The sequence below is a fragment of the Anoplopoma fimbria genome, chromosome 24 (assembly GCF_027596085.1).
Source record: "Anoplopoma fimbria isolate UVic2021 breed Golden Eagle Sablefish chromosome 24, Afim_UVic_2022, whole genome shotgun sequence".
NCBI classification, from domain to species: Eukaryota; Metazoa; Chordata; class Actinopteri; order Perciformes; family Anoplopomatidae; genus Anoplopoma; species Anoplopoma fimbria.
The window spans coordinates 16691135-16711408 of NC_072472.1; the positions used below are offsets into that span (position 1 = coordinate 16691135).

Genomic DNA, 20274 nt, shown 5'->3' on the forward strand with positions numbered 1-20274 from the left:
GCCATCAAGGACAGTAGAACCTCTCCACAACCTGACAGACATAAATTTGGCGAGTGTAGACCCAAAGCCACATTAGCATTCATTTGGAGTTGTGATTTTGGACACTTGACAAATGTACGTCCATGCCCGATAACTAAAATTTAGCACCGAGGCACTTAATGCTTTGCCTGACATCAGGGCAACGTTTGTAAAAACATTTTACTTGAGTGAAATAAAATTAGTTTTGCCCTGCTATATATAGCCTTGTGACATTATGGTCCTGATTTTGAATACGTATTATTTTTCAGGTCGGTGCTGAATAATTGACTCTCTAAAATGCCCTTGGTGGTTGTCCTGCCTGCTGGCTGTTGTAAAACGCCATCTGTTTACAAAGTCAACCAAAACTCTTGGACCAAAAGACTTTGTCATTTCTTCACCAACTGATAAATCACATCAGTGTTAATATTCACCAAGAGACCTTGGATGTCCTTTGACCTTCAGATTTCACATTTATAGTTATTGAAGTTAGAGTACACCATATGCCATATTGAGATAATTTCCCCAGTTTAGGACTTTCAAAATACAAGCTTTTATGTCCACATATCTTTAACATCGACAAGCTCATATAAATGTTAAAATCCCAAATATCCAGCTTAGTTTACAGACAGAAAGGGAATGAAAATAAAACTCTCAGGGAATCGCTTGTAAATCCCCCCAAATCCTTTTTCTTAAGCAGCTACTAACATGTCTCAAAGTGTCATGCAGATCCCAGCTTATGGTGTTCAGTGCTATGGGACAGAAGACTGGGAGGAGAGCTGACACTCAGCTTCAGCCTTTTGCATTTCCCCTCTGCCACCAGAGAGATTCACTGTGCTGGATTCTTGCATTGATATCTTGGACGATGACAGAGACGATCCAGTCTGTGGTCAGCTCTCGATCAGACTCTTCACAATAGACCACAACGGGACAGTTGCACTGAATCTCCTTTTTAAATTCCTTAACCTCCCTGACTGGCGGACATGTAGACACACATCTCTGTCTCTTCAGTCTGACTGGCTGGTGTGGTGGCGCCCAGCGAGAGCCACTTGTCTTTAAAGGCCATACCTGATCCGAGTGCTGTCTGCCGAGCACTTCACTGTGAAGGTCACCAGTATGGGAAATGGAGGGCAGACATGTCAGTTGAGCCGCTGTGCCCTGAATACTTAGGAGCTCTATTGGGAACATGCCAGCTCACATGTCCATCAGTGGCGTCACCAGTGAGAATGGAAGAGCGAGTTGAGAAGAGACGGTTCTTTTTTGCTGTGAATGGATGATTTCTGTAAAAAACATTTCTGATTCAATAATGCACATCAGTCAGAAGTACAAGTCAGCACTACCTTACGTGAGGAGAGTCGCTTTTTTTAAAACTCTGTTATTTGCACATGAATGCTAAAGACCAAAAGATAGAGATCTAAAAGCCCCCCTCGTGGCCCCAAAAGGACCGGGCTATGCTCTACATCTACTGAAGGAAAGGTCTTAACATAAGTAACTTGTCAGATGTATTCAGAATCAAATTCAGAGGACTACTAATTTCAAAATGTAAAACAAATCTGGGGGTGTGGCTAGAGGCCTGAGGCTACAGTTGCTGCTAATGGCATACACACACACACACACACACACACACACACACACACACACACACACACACACACACACACACACACACACACACACACACACACACACACACACACACACACACACTCACAGGGGAGTACTCTTTTAAGGAGATTCTACAACCTTGTACACTTTAATGAAACTAAATAAGAATTTAGCTGTAAGGGAAAAAAAGACTAGTTAACTCTTACAGTACATTAAAACAAATGGATGATGAGATTCATTGTAATAAAATAATCTGAGCTAATCTTCCCTCTGAATCTACAAGAAAACCAGTCTAGAGCAACTCCACATTCTCTGCATGTAGTTTGACTGGACTGGACTGCATCAGAATTTGACAAATTTGAAGGTATTGTTTGAAATACAGTTGGTCCTGTTGAGATGCAAAATGATGCAAAAGGATAAGATGTCTATAATTTAGTTTCCTCAAGCATTATACATACACAGACACAAAGATACACATAATATCCCCTGCAGACATGTTTAAGACATTCACAAAAAAGACAATCTAAAACACATTAGATCGGCTTCGTCCTCAATCAGTAAATTTGCAAATATTATCTATTTTAAAGTTTAACTAAGATGTCTCCTACTTTACTGAAAAGTCCATTCTCATTTATGTGCATTGGAGGCTTCAGGGCCCCACATCACACTAGTGTCATTTGACTAGCTGTGATGTCACAAAGTCGTGCTTTTACAAACACATCGTAAAATCAGCTTTAACAAACTTTCCTCTTTCGGTGAATGAATTTGAAAACAACCTTCTTGTTTCAAACTCTGCACAAACATCATTCTGCACAGTGAAGGTCAAACATCTAACTGAGGTAAAAATAAGGGAAATACATTTTTAAGTGGAGAGGGACTTTAAAATTCAGGTCTAATAGCAGTAACAATTAAATTATTCAAGAAATAAGGAACTCTAATATTAAAAGGGCATGTTCACCAGTCTTAGGGCCTCACTGAGGCTTTATAATACCCAAACCTTTACAAATAATGCATGGATAGCTGTTTAGCCAACCCAAACCCTGTCTAAAGTATTAATGAGCACTGATAAAAAAAACTTAACTTAGTAAAGCATGCATACAGGAGGAGATATAACAGCATCAGCAGCCATGATAGTTAAGAGTGTCTGAGCTGTGCTGCAGGGAGGTAGGTCATCACTTTACTGTGATACAGTATGAGAACCAGTTTCCATTTAGCCTGTGTAATGTAAGCTTCCACTAGAGAGGCTCTGTGGCCGACTTGTATTTACATAAACACATTTCACACCGGCTTTTCAGCACCCGTTATAATATCCCTTATTTTATGGAATCAGCAGAGAAAAGGGTAACGCAGCATGTGATGCTGCTTTGCTCTGCTCGTTTAATCCAGTCAGCTGTAGTGTGGTGGCTGTGGTAAACCTTTTTCAGTTAGTTATGACTCGATACTGCAGGTAATGAGCTCCCACCAGCACTCGACACATTGTGTGCACTGTTCTTCAGATAATGGAAATATGCAAATGTATCATGTACATTGTCATTATCTGTCTTGGGAGCTGTTTATTTATTCGGTTGTTTGCTTGTTTTTAATATATCTTCTGCTTGATAAGTTGCTACCTTTTCAAGGGTCATTGGTCATTCTACATGGTGCGTTTTTTAATGGCTCCAGTTCTTCCTAGTTTATACTTTCTGTCTCATGGCCTCATTAGACAATGGACTGGATTTGTTGAATTGCATCCATTTTTGTAAGTCACTTACGTTGAGGGGTTTGACACTGACATTAGATACCAGCTTAGATATTTCACGCAACTCAAATAGCTCACTGAACTCAAGACCTAAACAAAGATTTTCTGTCAATCAGCCAAACACTTTGTTTATGATATTCTTATACCTATGACTCACAAGAATAAATACAAATACATAACCTATTGGTATGAATGCACCTAATTTATTTGTAACAAATGCTGTACATAACAGTTTAAAATTAACTTTTGTGATGTAAAATTTCCTGTAATTCTGTTGTGTTTTAGTTATTTTGACACCATTATTGTTTGTCCCATAAGACTGGCAGCAGCAACATTGCAATACACAATTTAACTCTTAAAACTTAAGTAATCGTTTAATTTTATGATAATGTAAAGAAATAATATACAACACAAGTTGTTTAAAGTGCTTCAACTGTAAATTCGGAACGGTCCTATGATTCTTAACCTTTATTTTATTTTAATATTATTTTTTCAAAAACCCAAGATCATATTTTATTATCCCGTATGGTTGTAAGCATCTATGTGACCCTTAGCTCATGGGACAGTGTATGTGACAGTGTGTGTGAGCATGTCACTGTGTGTGCCCTCACATAACAGATGTTTTGTTGAATCAGCTCCATGAAAACGTCATATAGCTCAGCAGGAGATGCTTCTGGTTGACTGGAACAATACCAGAAATCAGACAATTCACCTTCCTTTTCTTTTATCTGCACCGACTACAAGGCCAAATTTACCAATGCCACCTAGTAGCTGATTATATCATCTCTGATTTTACCATAATGTCATATTAATGGATAAAAAGCTCAGTAGAAACAAAACTTTATGAACAAGAAGTATGATTTAAGGTGTGTAAATCAACCACAACATGTTGTTGTTTTTTCCCAGCCGAAGCTCTTGTTTCTTTTCCAAAATAAAATATACAAAAGCCGCAAGTGACTTTCCTCACCTTCACTGTTTCAAACAAATATAACAAAGACTTTCTTGCTTCTCTCCCTTTTAGCTAGAGTCACTGATGTCTCTCTTTTTGGCGAATGTAGAAAGTGCCTTTGTGGCCCATCATGACTGCTGACCATGTATCCTTAACCCCTTTAGTAAACGATCAGTGGAACCACACAAATTCCTGTGGGTGTTGGCTGTTCAGTGTCACTGCTCAGCCAAGGATCTGTTAGCTCAGCTTCTTCCTTTCATACACCTCATCTACTGATTCATCCCATGGCACACTGAGCTCTGCATTGAGTATCGCCCATTGTGCTTGCTGAACTGCATCATTAGCAGTCCATTTCACTACATTTGCTGGAGTATGTGCCTCATGTCTTATTGTTGTGTCAGTGCTCCCTACTTGTGTTAACTTTAGCCTTAAATTTGCAGGCGAAAAAGAGATAAGTGAAGTGACCTCCTGTGACACACTGCCAAGGCAGCATGGGACATAGCCATTTCCCAATTAATAGTTAGTTAATTATGCTCTGTAACCTCTCTATCTTTGTTATGGGCGTCACAGCTTTAACTTAATCTTTTGTGGGTATATCAACCTCTGTGGACTCTTGTTTCATCTTCGTCATTATTTCTAATGAGTTTTCTTATTCCTAAACCTTTGTAATGCAGCTCTTTCATAACTCAAGTTAAAAGTCATTAATTGTATATCTGACAGCATGGATTTATAAATATATACATGTACTGCAAAAGCATCCAATGCAAGAGCGTGGAATTCCCAAATTATTGTTATCAGTGTTCTTTCTCTTATCCATGTACTCTAGCAACTGTCCGTATTTCATTGTCTGGAGACTGTTTGAATAACACAGACCTTTCTATCATCATTTTTTTTATTTCTTAGGGAATTTTATGTTTCAGATTTTTTGTAGTTGGAATATAAAACTGGTCAAAAGCTGTTCAGGCATTAAACATGTTGCTAACCATAATAGAAAGCCAGCATACCCTCACAGCTCTTCTTTACAGCAATTTCGATTCTCACTCTCAGCATTTCCCTGCTGGTGTGCTCTTTAAAAAAAAAAAAAGAGTTGCGTGATGGAGCTCTTCTTCCTCTGCTCCTCCAGGTTTTGCAATCCTCCAGGCCATCATGGAGTCGGCTGTAGCCAATAACTGGCAGGTGACAGCTCGCTCGGTGGGAAACATTGTGGACCCCACAGAGTACAGACGCATCATCGAGGAGATGGACCGGCGGCAAGAGAAACGTTTTCTCATTGACTGTGAGGTGGGCAGGATCAACTCCATACTTGAGCAGGTATTGTATTGAGCCAACACACACTTCTATTTAACAAAAATAACTGGAGACAACGTTTCTGTCCTTAAACACCCTTATTAAGCCTTGTGGATCTGCATGTTCCAGTAGAGTAAACGCTGTATTTTCCTCAGTTTTTGCCTTGAACATCATCTTCATCTTCACACTAAGTGACATAAGGCACTCTCCTGGCTTTGTTTGTTCCCAACTATTCATTGATTTTTTCTTATTACCCTACACATCCAGAGTGCATCATGATTGCCTCAGATCTCAAGATTCTCATTTAGAAGACAATGTTAAGGCAGGCGAGATGGGTACTCTCAATTAAGGCTTGTTATTTGTTGTTTTTTGTTCGCACGTTGTTTGAGGTCACCTGGGTCTCATTCACGTGGAGGAATTAAACAGCTTCCTCAGCCTTGTTTCCTAGGTGATCATCAGCTACAGTTTTCCCACATGAGTCTTGATTCAGATTCAGTGTTTGTTGAAGCGTGCTGCTCACTGTGGCTGCACCGTGGAGAATACCTTATTGTCAAAAACGTATTAAATGAGGGTTAACTGGGAATTTACTTACTCACTCAGAAGATCATTAGTTTTCATTTTGAGGAATAGAAGCTCTGTAGCACATGATTATTTTTAAATGTATTTGCGCATTGAATAGAAGCCTTGATTTCACATCTTTTTTTTTTCTTCTTTTGATCAGTGGTCTACTACACTTGCTTCAAGAAAATGGATGACATTTTATGTGTATAGATAAATGTTGATAACTCATGGGAGTTGTGTATGTCAGTTAGTGTGATATAAAGGTGAATGAATGTGATAACACTTGGAAGTGTGAATTCACATTTAATTAGCCTGATGCCTAATTATGATATATATTATCTTTTATTTCAACTCATAGCTTTCTTTAGTGAGTACTTAACCCGATCCTTAGCTAAATGTGTGACCTAACTCTTAATATAAAATAAAGTTAGTGCTGACACTGAATATCTATATATATTTTACAGTTAAATGTATGACTTGCATTCAAGTAGCCATTTTAGTGACACTAAAAACTAGTTTAATGCGAGACTGCTCCCGGCATAAAAATTACAGCACTGGTCTCTTGAATCAACCTCTGTTTACAATTTTTCCTGACGAGCACCATTTTGTGTCCATACAAATAACTACTGTCCTGCCTTTGGAGGAAAAATGGAAGTAGCCTGACATTGTTATACTGTCGCACAAAGTGCTTGGTGAGAGGACAATAATCAGGGTAGAGGTGACTTGTTGAGCTTGTAAAGTGTGACACTGGAAACTGCACCTAAAACCGAATAGTTTTTATTGTGTAAGCCAAACCATAAACAAACAGTAGAGGGATTTGAAAGCTCTCATATGAGTCGTTTTTGAGTTCACTGACAAATGGCTGATCTTGATGTTTAAGTATAAGACTTTTTGATAAATAAAATGTGACCAATTTGACAGCTAGAAGTTGTCTGTTTCCCTCCAGTTTGGGTCATTGCAGCTACTGTACTGCAGCTACTCAGCAGTGCAACGTGTTAAAAAACCATTAAGCCCACAAGCATAGTTTGTTTTCTGCATGTGCTCATTTGAACCATTAAATCCTGAGCACATCTTAACCTTCTGTTCTTTGCTGAGATATTTGTCTGTAAAGGCTTCTGGCCTCTGCGTAATGATCTTCATTATTGCCGGCCTTATGAGTTTTACTCTGACCTTCACTGCAGATCTGTCTTCATTTTCTCTGACGTGGGGAAATATTTCTAGTGACAACACTGAATGTTTTCACTAATTAAGCGATGTTTGTTTCTCTCTGCCCTTCACGTTGATACAGAGGGTTTCTTCAAATATTCTCAAATTGCCTCCATATTAGATTGAAGTTATTGAAACAGATAGCTGTCGGTCACTTGGTGTCACGTCAGGCCGATCCGATCATAATCTCTTTACTGTGGCGGATTAATGCGAGTGGTGGCCTTGAAGGCAGCATCTGTCAGACGAGTGTCTCCCCAGATGCTTGATAGCAGCAAGACATGCCTGCGTCTCTAGAGAATTATTCCTTATACAAGCTGTGACATCAACACTTGCTTTAATGTAATATCACCTCCCAGTGTAAGTAGGACACACTGTCCCATAACAGCAACAACAATGAGCCTACTATAAATAGCCTACCCTCCTAGCTTGAGGGGAGATCTCTCACAAAGGCAGGAGTGAGCAAACACAACCGAGATCACTCAGACATCAGGAAGCGACCATCCTGGACATGATTTATTTTTAAACCAGTGTTTAGGATTTGACCCCATAAATGCTATAATTATGTAAATTCAATTATATTTTTACCTGCATTTAGACTATTATGTTGTGCGTTATAAATTATCTATATGCAGATATCAATCATTCATTTTGTGCTAATTACCTTTGTCAAGGTAGTTCCACTTGAACAGGGCTTTATTTGTTGATAAATGTTCTGTGGGTTTTTTAGCTCACCTCTCACCGGCTTTGAAAGTTTCAGTCTGCTCAGAGTAAAGATGGAGCGATAAACACCTTTAAGGCTTCTCATCTATAACAGAAGCACAGTTGATTTATAATCCCTGCCAGAGGACCTCGAGCCTTCTCCTTTACAGTGGACAGAAGATGCACAAGAGTCAGAGAGAGAAAAGAGAGCTGGGGGGAATTGAGCCGTGTAGTCTGAGTCTCCCTGTCTAGTACTGTGAAGGGTAAATGGGAGTGTGCTGAACACCCAGAGGTGAACTGGAGATTACATCTGTGTGGATGTTATTTAATCCTGTATGTGAATTGTAGTTTTGTATGCTGCTTTAGTGGTTTCAAAGGCCATGACATATAAAATGGTTTCTGTAGCATTAACATTTTCTCTAAGGGGGTGAATTTTTTTTATTTGTGTTTTGGTCCCGAATAAACAGTCAATTTAAACTAAGACTTGGAGCTTACGGCGATGCTAGAGGCTGTGTGAAGGTTATACTTACTTCACATACTTAGGTTGGTAATATTTTCAAATGTAACATGTTCATCATCCTAGTTTAGCCTGTTAGCTAGCATTTGAATAATTAGCAGTAGACACAAAGTACAGCTGAGGCTGATGGAAATGTCATTATTTTTGCAGGTATTTGGTCATAAATCAAAGTATTGAGCAATTGACAAGTTCACCTGGTGATGCTACATGAACATGATAAACACAGTCCTTAGAAATCGTAGTTCATGGGCCTTAAAGTCAATGCAAAATTTCACTGCACTCCTTGCTATACTTTTTGAGACATTACATTTAAAATCACTAATGTGAAGCTTGTGGAGGCTTTAGAGGAAAAGTCAGGGGACCACCAAAGTCAATAGGATTTATCCTCTGAGAACTATGAATGAATCTTCAAAATATAATGGCAATCCATCCAATAGTTTCACAAGATTTTGGAGCAGTAGTTGGATCCTGGTTGGAGCTGGCCAGTATTACGCTCTGATTGGCCAGTCTGCGTTTAAGGGGCCGGACTTAGCAATGGGTAAATTCCCCACAAATAAACCACAACAACAAGGCAACTATCTTGGCTCAGACCTTAATTTCCTTTTCTTTACTTCCATTATAAACAAGAAAACATGGCTTCTGAAAAAAGAAAAACAAGTTTTTGTAGAGTCTTCTTTGTGGTGCTGGCATCCAAACGGGACCCTAGAGAAATCTGAGTTTAAAGCAACCGAAAATGAAAAACAACATCAAACAGGCGTAAGCAGGAGAGTTGGCCAGTGCGCAACTGCAACAAGGGTAGTAAGGACGTTACAACTTCACACACATTTTTTATTTTGCTGAAATTGGCACGCGATCAGAAGACTGTTCAGAAGTGTGTAGCTGATGGCTGCTGGAAGCGGAGGAACCATCAGGCTGCCCACAATCCCAGGAAGACTGGCAAAAGAATTATTAAAAAATCCTAATTTAAGCACTTAAATTGCACTGAATCCATTCAATAAAGAATAAAGGTTATGTTTTTACATGTTTTAACAATTTAAATATTAATAACTGGAACTTAAGGGCTAGAAAGGAGCAAGGATATTAAACAATTTCAAGGTTTCATCAAAATCAGTCTTTCCTGTGTATAATTTGCAGATGGACAGAAAGACAGCAGTTTCATAATCAGGCAAAACTACTTTCCATTCAAAGATTCAGTTTTGAAGTACAATAGAGCTATTAGAGGATTTTTGGACTAATACAGCCATGCCCTTCCTCTGCTATATATTAATGCAATTCTTTGACAGTTAACTCATTCCTCACATTACTTCCTTTTTTATGTAGTGTAACAATAATTAGTTGACTGGTGAAAGGGGAGAGTCATCAACCTTAGGATGCCTGTTCCACTTCTGAAGAAGGTAGCTGACAAATCACTGTAACAAAGAGATGCCTCCATAAGTGGGAAGAGAGTCGAAACCCTTTTGAAGGCACTTGGGCAGACATCCAGCTCTGCACCGGACTGGGGCTCCAGTCTGCCTAATTAGTGTCGATTCCTGTAGGAATATTATAAGCTGATCGTTCGGCTCAGGCCTGCTTCAAATGGCACAGACCTGCTCGTCCAGACAGGAGGGCAGGAGGAGCCCCGAGGACGGACAAATAGAGATAATTGAGACCTGAGACAACTGCTCTCTGTCTGTCCTTCCTCCTGTCTCCATCACAACACAAGTTTATGGCCCCATATTTCTGATTACATCCTCCACAGAGAGGTGAATGCTAATGCATAGACATTAACATGAGTCTGTGTGTGTTAGCTATGATTCATTTGATTGCACTGCACCAGACTCAGTCCTAGTTTAAAGATTGAATAAAAAAAAGGGGTCTAAAGTTAGGAGTCATTTTGCATTTTTAGAAGAGAGTTAGAAGAAAAGATTGATACCACTCTGTCTGTTAAATATGAAGCTATAGCCAGCACCCAGTTATCTTAGCTTAAATAAATACTTTTAAAAGTGGTCCCACAAGCTTTGTTTGTCCTTGAAGGTTAACAAAGGGGCTGAATGTGCTGTATATCCTTCCTTATTAAAACATTTGAAAGGTAGATTTTTTTTGTTAGTGGTTAGGTTTTCTTCTTTTTTTTACCTTTACCTTAGCTGACTCATTGCAGCGTTTCTTGGCAATTCATCCGCACCAACTGTCGATCAGTGGAAGAGCATAAAACAATGCAGGAATGTGCATCACGTCACTCGCATAAATGTATGTCCTTTTCTCAGTCATAGGGAAAATGTCATGTTTTGGGCACACTAATTGCCCATTATAAAATCCAACAACATTTTGGCAGATATTCATGTCAGTCAGTCTTCTTGGTAGGACTCATAACAAATCCAATTTTTATCACTGCTGCAAGATAAGAACATTAAATGTAGAAAAAAGATGGCATTTAGACTCTCCTCTCCATTCAATGGATATTAAAAATGTAGGAGCCAGTCAGTACAATCACTGCTGCGGGTTCCTTCTTGCTTTCAGGCCTCAGGTCTTCTTTTCCCCGAGCTGTTTGAAGAAGCTGTTTTGTGAGAAATGGATTTTGACAGAAAGGAAGATAGTAGTCCTGTGACAATAAAAGTGAAGCTCTCTTAGTGACGGTAGTGCCTGACCTTATCCAAGTTCGTGGTGGTTTCACAGACAAAAGCGATTATCCCAGGGGACCATGAAACTGGAGCATCAGGATCCTAAAAATATTTGTTATGCCCAGATGCTTTTTTCCAGAACAGCAGTGCCAACAGAGGGATGGAGCAAATCCCACAGTAAATAGAATAAAATACTCCTTTACAAGAGCAAGTGTACTGCTCATGTAGTGGCAGAAAAAAAAAATTCTATAGTTATGCAGCTAGTTTATGTTTTTGAATGTCATCATATTTGTCTGATGCTGATCTTCACAGGGTTTTCTGGAGATAAAGATGTACATATATTACCTACAATTTTTTTAACATCTTTGCTCAACCAATCAGTGATAAACTATTCATGCTGATATTGTTTTTTTGTTGAATTGTGACACAATAAACAGCATTTTCTGATTATAATCCATTGTCAATGTAATATATAAATGCCATGGTATATTGGTAAAAACTATTGTATCAGTATGAATTTTAGATGTTTACAGTGAAACCAGAGGGCTAGAAAATTTACATTTGAAAAATTATGATAACAATAATTTTGTGGAAACTGAACATTTTTTTTTGCTTTACATAGCTTTTGTCTTTTAGTAATTTATTTATTTCATTTTGGTTTAATCGTTAACTGTTCTTACTTTGAACAATGTTTTTTAGTCAACCAGAGCTTACAGTTTTTAGTTTGGTGTTGGCTCACCAATTGATTGTGTAAGTATAAAAACGATCAAACAAACCAGATATCTGGTCAGTCTCCGTGCTCGTTGCCAACCAGATGATTACCAATGCAGCTGTCAGGGAGATTTCCTTTTCTTTTTTTTTCATGCAAGTCAAAACATTTTCAGATTGTCTTGAAAAAAAATATTTGACACAAAAGCCAAGTGGTAAATCTATTAACGAGAGGTGCATTAAAGTACATAAAATCAACAGTGAAGGACTGAGGCAATTTGACCATTTGGATAGTAAAATGCATTTGCTATACACCACAGCTTTATATTATGATTCATAAAATATTATATATTTAAATCATGGCTGCAGAAACTTGTAGCATTTAGCATTAAGCTGATGTTCAATAAACCAAGAAACGTTTGTGTTTATGACATTCCTTGGCATTCAATATAACTTTTCCCTCTCCTGTTTGACAGCCAAATAAAATAAAATCCCCAACATTATTGTTTGTTTTCGTGTTGCTTCTAGCTACAGTTAGCGATAAATGTTTGCAGTTGATTATTTTCTAACAGCTAAATGTGGTTTCAGTCAGAAACAGCAGTTGAGGTGTCAGTTTTGGATGCTCATATAGATGTTTGAAGTCTTGTGCTTTCTGCCTGAGTGTGCTGGTGACAAACGGGGGTTGTAGCCAGTCACTCCAGGCACTGCAGCTTCATTAAGTGCTCGCTGTGCTGCTACACTTGGGTCACTGCGGCTCCATCTCACACGGATGAAAGGAAATTAAAAGCTTTTCAAGACAATTTGTAAGACAATAAGCAGAAAAAGCATCTAGGATTTTTATTTTGGGGCTTATGAGGGAAAATGCAGCATGTGATGGGCTGTCAGAGTCGGTGGGGAGAGGTGCAAAATGCTGGGCACAATGAAATCATTTTGCATTTTCGAGGAAGGTAATTGGATTTATTGTTGGAATTTGTCAGAGTGTATAAGCCGGTCTGAGGGCTAACCTTGGAGCAAGGACGTTCCCCCTCCAGAGACAATTACGAGACAATAAGGGAGGAGTAAGAAGAGGAGTTTGAAGTGCACAGGTGTGAATGAAAGCACAGGTGTGAGAGTGCATGCACTGAATAAGAAACTGGGCAGTTATTACATCATTATACGCCAGGCCTAAATGAAATATATGGAAATAGCACTAGAGATACACCACAGGGATTCATGTTCTTGTTGCAGTGCTGTTGTAAAATCTCTCATCTGTATTCAAGTGCTCTATAAATTCTCTCCAACATGATATCACTATCACTCTGGACATCTAACATTTAGCTGCTTTCAGTGCATGAGCACACTTGTATCAAAACTGTGGGGGAGTGTAGAAAGTGAAAAGACAGGGAGGGAAAAAAAAGCAACTATCCACCCCCACAGTTTCTTTTTTGAAGCTTCGTAATCTACAATGCAGAATCAGAATCGAGGGAGATATGGAGAGAGAAAGGCAGCGCGTGAGATAGAGAGAAAGAGAGAGAGAGGTTTGGCCGGTGAAGAAGTTTAAAGAAATGAGCCAGTGCTGCTCTCTCTGTGTGTCTGCTCGCTTAGACAGGTGCTATACAATGTTTTGGGTTTAATTAAGTCTAGTGTGCGACTGACACGGGCGGAGCATAAAGCGGCAGACTGTAGAGCACAAGCAACTGCAGAGAGAGAGAGAGAGAGAGAGAGAGAGAGAGAGAGAGAGAGAGAGAGGATTGCCAGAGCCTTGACCTTATTTTACATGTTGAAGTTAATGGAAAGGAACAAGTGCTGTCATCACAGTTTGTCCGCTCTCTGTGTGTGTCTCATGCAAACACACACACACATACGTACAAATGTGGTGCGACGCTCCCACTCGCTCTTGCAAATGTCGCTCTTAAATGTTTTTTTTTTTTCATTCCCTTTTTTTTAACCAAATACTCTCTGTTATGAAATCAAAGGTCTTTGTCATCTCTGAATCCTAGCCCTTTAAAAGTTGTCAGTGTTATGAGACCGGTATGTGACTCATTGTGTGTCTCCTCCTGTGACTTGTAGGTGGTGACCTCGGGAAAAAACAGCAGAGGATACCATTATATCCTCGCCAATCTGGTGAGGACTTGCAACATGACACAATCCAACAAAGCTCAGAACAACACATCTCGATGTGATGCAATGCATTGCAAAAACATCCAACACTCTCTGTAGAATAGTCAAACTTTTCAAAAAATAGTGATGATAGACTACCAATTGACTGCAGTAATTAAACAGAACAAAGTAATGAGCCACTGATGGGAAAGCTAAAGCAGTTTTTTTTTCTTTGCTGCTAATGATTTCTCTAACCACTAACAGCCACTTGTGTTCTTTGCTCTCAGGGTGTTTCCAACATGAGCATGGACAGGGTCTTTTCTGGTGGAGCCAACATCACAGGCTTCCAGATCATCAACCCAGACAGCCCCATCGTCCAGCAGTTCCTCCAGCGCTGGGAGCGCCTAGATGAAAGAGAATTTCCAGAAGCCAAAAACACTCCACTGAAGGTCAGTGAGGCAGAGCCGCCAATGCTGCAGTAATATTTTATTAAACATCTTCAAAGACATTTTTTTCTCTCTTCCCTCCTTCTCCAAGTTTTTAGGTAGTAACTCTGTGAAACCAGAGAAAATATGTCATTCTGAATCATTTCAGTGAGACGCTCCTTAAATAACTTGTCACCTGCTTGCCCTTGAATAGCGGCATCTTTCACACTCGCGCAATTTTAATGTCAATCATAGTGTGAGGCTTTGATTTTTTTTACTTTTTACATCAGTGGCACTGCTCTCTGTGTTCATACACCAAGTACTGCTGCGGAGACGATAACCTTGCTTTGATAACAGCACAGTCTGCATGATGTGCGTCACTGCGGTTTCTTGTGACCTTTGTCTCAGTACACATCAGCGCTGACCCACGATGCCATCCTCGTGATTGCGGAGGCCTTCCGGTACCTACGGCGCCAGCGAGTGGACGTGTCTCGCAGGGGGAGTGCGGGAGACTGCCTCGCGAACCCTGCTGTGCCCTGGAGCCAAGGCATCGACATAGAGAGAGCCCTCAAAATGGTCAGATGTCTCTTCAAACAGCTCTGCTTTTTATTTTATTTACTCTAAAGTTTAATGTTTGCTTTATATCACTCTATTCTGCTTTGAAAGTTATAGATTGTATTGTTATGGTAAAATATATTTAATTGAATACAGCATGTTAGAACAATCTTTTTTTCATATCTTCATCACTTTGTCTAAGCAAAAAGTGAAAGCAATGTTTCTCTTCCCTTAAATATCTGTAACTTCCACTATTTTTGCACATTTTGCCAGACTTGTTACCCCTTCACACTGATCTGATCCCTTTGTCTGCCACAATACTTGCCTATAAAATATAGGGAAACCAAAAGGCACTAGAGTGAACTTTGGACGTTGTATTTAAAGACCATTTGTTGCATGTTTTCATGTTGAGTTTGCTCACATGTTGTACAATTAGGACAAGGGTTATTATTCTTTTCTTTGTGCCTTGCAGGTCCAAGTACAAGGTATGACAGGAAACATCCAGTTTGACACATTTGGTCGACGATCTAATTACACAATTGATGTGTATGAGATGAAGTCAGGAGGCTCCAGGAAGGTGAGTGTGCACACAGCCGTAAACCTCTGTCATAATTTGATATTTTGTAATCAAATACACTTAACAGGATCAGCATATGATATAGATATTAGAACTGTATGTTTTATCCACTAACATAAATCCAGGCAAGTTTCAACTCTTCAGTCAATAATTTTGAAGAACTTTAGTGTTTCCGAAAGAGCTGCCATGTGATTCCAATTATAAAATTTGATGCTTAAACCACAACCCAGCAAGTGGTGCGTCTGTCTAATCAGGTGTCTGAAGGGTTCATGCTGATGTCTGAATAAGCTGTCATCACCTGAAATTACATCAAGCAGACCAGCAAATTGTTGTATGTGGACTTGCTTTGCAAGATTTTAAATATCTGATATGTTGTGTATTATTATGTGTATGTGTTTATTTAAATGTGACTTTTTGAATTTCAGTCCAGTTTTCAATGTTTTCCTTAAAGAAATTCTCCAACATGGCCTTTAATCCACCATAACAATAAAGCTGCTAGGTGGGTGAGCATCTTGTGTGAGGCAGGCTTTAAAGCTTCAGTCCTTACAGAAGTATTGAGTTGCACCTTAAAGCGCACCTGATATTCAATTGATTGTTTTCTTTATGCTACAGCATAGAGATGTGCTCTGTCAACAAGATATCCTTTTTTGTGATGTAGCCAATAAAACCTTTTTATTTTACATTGTATTAATATACTTATCAGCCTTAGAGACAGACAGCAAAGAGCTAAGAAATGGGAGTCACAGCACACATTAGCTTTATGTTTGTACATTTGGCACAAAACAAGACACACGTCTTGTTTTGTGCCTTGGCTTAATGAACAAGAAGTGCACTCGTTCAGAAAAGTCATTCAGCCATTTAGCTTGACAGCTGTAGAACTTGTCAATGTATGCTAGTTAAGATGCTGAATCATTTGGTCCTTTTCTTCAACACCACTAACAAAACACTGTCTATCCCCTTATTAGCTTGTAAACTCCAGTTACCCGAGAAAGTTTGTTCACAAACGCATGCATCGACCTGCCTCTTCAGAAGATTGGAGGCAAAAAGGTCAATTCTGATATGTGTCCACGGTGCTACTTTCAATTATAAATCTATTAACAATACATTCGAAAATCACTAATGATTTTTGACAGCATATAGGAATAATTTCAGTAGGACTTTTACAATGACATATCTCCAGATACACTACACTCACACATGAACATGAACCCTTAGTGTGATCCCTCAAACTCTGACAAACTCCCAACAATAGCTGGCACCAAAAAGGAGGTGGCCCTATACTGTCCACATAGTTTAGCTCACATGGCAAAATGCATCACAGCGCCCTGCACATCCAAACAGTGTGAGACAATCTGCAGTGACAACAGAGTGAGTATTGTTCGTCATAGCTACCAGAAGTGGGAGACGTTGACTTCTTCTTGGCTGAATAAATCAGATTGTAACAGAAATAAACATAATTCATCCACAGGAATCATCTCAGGTTCAGTAGACACAACAGGCTAGTGTTTTGTTTTTGTGTTACATTATACTGTGTGTGTTATGTGTCGTATTAATAGAACAGTAGAACAACCTACTGCGCTGGCTAGATAAGGCACATTTAGACTATTAGATTTGTCTTGCTGGTAGTCATTGTATCAGTCTTCCAGAGCTCTATTGGTGCTGCTTTCATGTTATGTAAGAGAACATTTTTTGAGCCAGGAATAGCTTACTCCTACTCTGCTGAAGTGTAGCCCAGGTGAAGTGAAAAGCACCACTAACAAGCTTTTTATAAAATCCTACATCAGGCACAACTAACACTGTCTCCTGCTGTACAGATAGAGCCGATCTACTCACACATTCTTGGAGGCTCTACTGTAATAGAAAAAACGTCTTTCTGCTTCCTGTAATAACTGTGAACTTCTGTGTCATTTTCAGATCGGCTACTGGAATGAGTACGAAAAGTTTGTTTATATTATGGATCAGCAGGTCACCAACGAGTCCTCTTCTGTGGAAAACCGAACAATTGTGGTCACTACTATTATGGTACACTCTCAAGCAGGTTTTAAATGTTTCACCCTAAGATTTCTGCCACTCAAGGTCAAGGTGTCCATTGTTGCAATCTGTCCTGGGAGGGTAGAATTATTTCGTTTTGAGTTGCTTTCCATCCACTCACTACATGTTGAAACAGTCGATTCACAAAGAGTGTTTCAACTGTATCCGTGTGGGTGCCAAAGCATTTTGGTTTTTTTATATTACGGTGGGCTGTTGTAGTAGTGACATCACAATAACGGCTTTGGTAATGATAACTATAAAGATAGACACCATTGTTTCTCACATTCAGTGCATACGTAAGTAAACATGTTTCCCTCTCATTAAGTAAACTGTCAGTGACTTCGGGGTAAAATAGCTGTGTCTCACTGGAGACATGAAATGATCTGCACACAAGGAGGACATAAACAACCAAAGGCTGCAACCTTTGACTGTTTATCTCTTTGTTCAAATTTACTTTGGCACTGAATTGTAATGTATCTATTGTAGGAATCTCTAAAAAAAACAGTGCTCCCAGTGTAGCAAGCTTAGGGTTAGACACAGTGATAGTTTCTGTACACACCGTTGTCACAGTTTAGTAACCATCAGCCATTTTTAAATGTAACATAAGGTGCTCCTTATCTTACATTTAAAACCATGGCCTCTCGTTCCTTCTGACTTTGCCTATTATGTTTTCATCGTAGACAAATTCAGAATGTAATAGCCATTCTCATTTCAATGTGGAGTAACTCATTATCCTCATGACCAGGCAGTAAGTACAACAACAGTGAGGAAGGGAAAACAGAAGAGTAGTGTCACTGCATTATTTTCTCACTGCCAGGCATGCCTTTGATTTGAATAAAGACAACTATTGTTTTTGATGCATCACAGTCATGTCACTAACGTCATGTTGCTTTTCTTACATTCCATAACTTTAAAGTTAAATGTCATATTCAATGAAAGGCAATCCTATTATTATAGGGTGCGCCTCTTTCATTTTGTTTTTTTATAACATTGTACATGACTGCAGAATAGAAGAGAAGTTAAAGAGGGACTAGTTCCATCAACAAAGGAGTGAAACTGTTGGATGATGTGAATCAAGTATCAGTCTCCCTGATGATGGCTTTGATTGTTAGTGAAATAACCTCTGATAAAAATGTCCATGCCGTAAGGCAAAGTAAATCACCATTGCAGAATATCCTTAAAGTGATATTAGTTCATAATAATGAGGTTTGATAGCATTTCTGAGGAAATACATGATAATTTATTTAAATCCAAGGCACAGAGGTGATGTGGAATAGTCAAACGATATAATCAAGACAACAAGCAGATTATTTTATTGTCATGATAGAAATGAATGAAAAGAACCAGTATGACTTTTATTTTGGTCATACAACTACTCTTCTGACATGGCTCACATGTTTTTTGAGCTTAATATTTGTTTTATGTATGAATTGACATCCATGTTTTTGATGTACCTCTCTCTGCTGTCACTGACGTTTACTTTATGAACTGGAAAAGTGCTCCATTCATCTTGTCCTGATCCCTGTGCCACGCTGATGCAAAGCACATGCACCCTCCTCTATCATCCATTTCCACACTTTTAGACTGCGGATGGGGTTAGCATGAAGGAGTCCTGACATCCTGCCTTGCCACCTTAATACGTGTTAGATGCTTTGCTCATCCCGCTGGCCCATTTGACCTCTTGTCTGCTGCAGCGGCCGGCTTTTTTAGTCTGTCGAATCCCCAAATAACATGCCTGTAACTGATGCTGCGTAGATCCTTCTAAACTCTGCTCTGTTTGTCTTTTTATGTCGCCCACATCTGTTTGTCTGTCACCCCAGCATGTGTGCATGCTTTCAGTACCAATCACGTCACAGCCTTGTGTGACCCATGTGGTCTGGCCACTGTGGATGTGTGTGTGTTTCTTTACAATGAACTAAAAATGTGTCTAATTAACAGGAAGCTCCGTATGTGATGTACAAGAAAAACTATATGCAGATGGATGGGAATGACAGATATGAAGGCTACTGTGTCGATTTAGCTTCTGAAATTGCAAAACATGTGGGGATAAGATATAAGCTGTCAGTAGTCCCGGATGGGAAGTACGGAGCCAGAGATCCGGAGACCAAGACGTGGAACGGGATGGTGGGTGAACTGGTTTATGGGGTAAGTGTCAGTCCGCCTGTGTAGTTCATAAGGGGGAGGGGCTTAACTGTTCATCCTTTATCGTTTCCTGCTACTTAACCCTCTGTTTAGTTCAGAATATTTTAAAGCATACTAAATGAAATAAGTATCTTCCCCATTTAAACATAGGAGAGGTTTTTATAAAACTCACTCTACCCATTTCTAGTCAAAATAAACCAATGTTGCAAGATTATATTGAATATCACCATGTTAATGTACTATCAATCAAAGTGGGCTGAGTGGGTTTTGGAAAGCCCTTCTTCAACTATAAAATTGCCTAAACAGGGTTTTTATATCATGCATCTTGTGGCTCACTCACACTTGAACTGGCTTTTACAAGATGATTTGCATATTGTATGAGACCTCAGCTGCTGAATGAATAATGTTACGAATAGCTCACATGGCAGACTGGAATTAAAACAAAAATCTGCAGGCAAACCGTGATTCAGTGCAGGTTTCTCTATTTAAAACATGTGAATGCACTGCTCTTCTCTAGCCCTCTTAATATTGATAGCCAAGACAGACAGAGATGACCTTTGCTATTTTTATTATATCCAGAATG

The 20274-nt window shown here is 39.2% G+C and overlaps 1 protein-coding gene across 1 annotated transcript in view; it reads left to right on the forward strand.

The window, feature by feature from the left end:
- gria3a (glutamate receptor, ionotropic, AMPA 3a) overlaps positions 1 to 20274 on the forward strand; it is a 66857-nt gene that overhangs the window by 24809 nt on the left and 21774 nt on the right. Inside the window, exons 4-10 of the mRNA XM_054625269.1 lie at positions 5431 to 5618; positions 13932 to 13985; positions 14249 to 14410; positions 14795 to 14962; positions 15414 to 15518; positions 17433 to 17540; positions 19488 to 19694. Of these exons, the coding sequence (XP_054481244.1) occupies positions 5431 to 5618; positions 13932 to 13985; positions 14249 to 14410; positions 14795 to 14962; positions 15414 to 15518; positions 17433 to 17540; positions 19488 to 19694 (992 nt within the window). The remainder of the gene's footprint in view (positions 1 to 5430; positions 5619 to 13931; positions 13986 to 14248; positions 14411 to 14794; positions 14963 to 15413; positions 15519 to 17432; positions 17541 to 19487; positions 19695 to 20274) is intronic.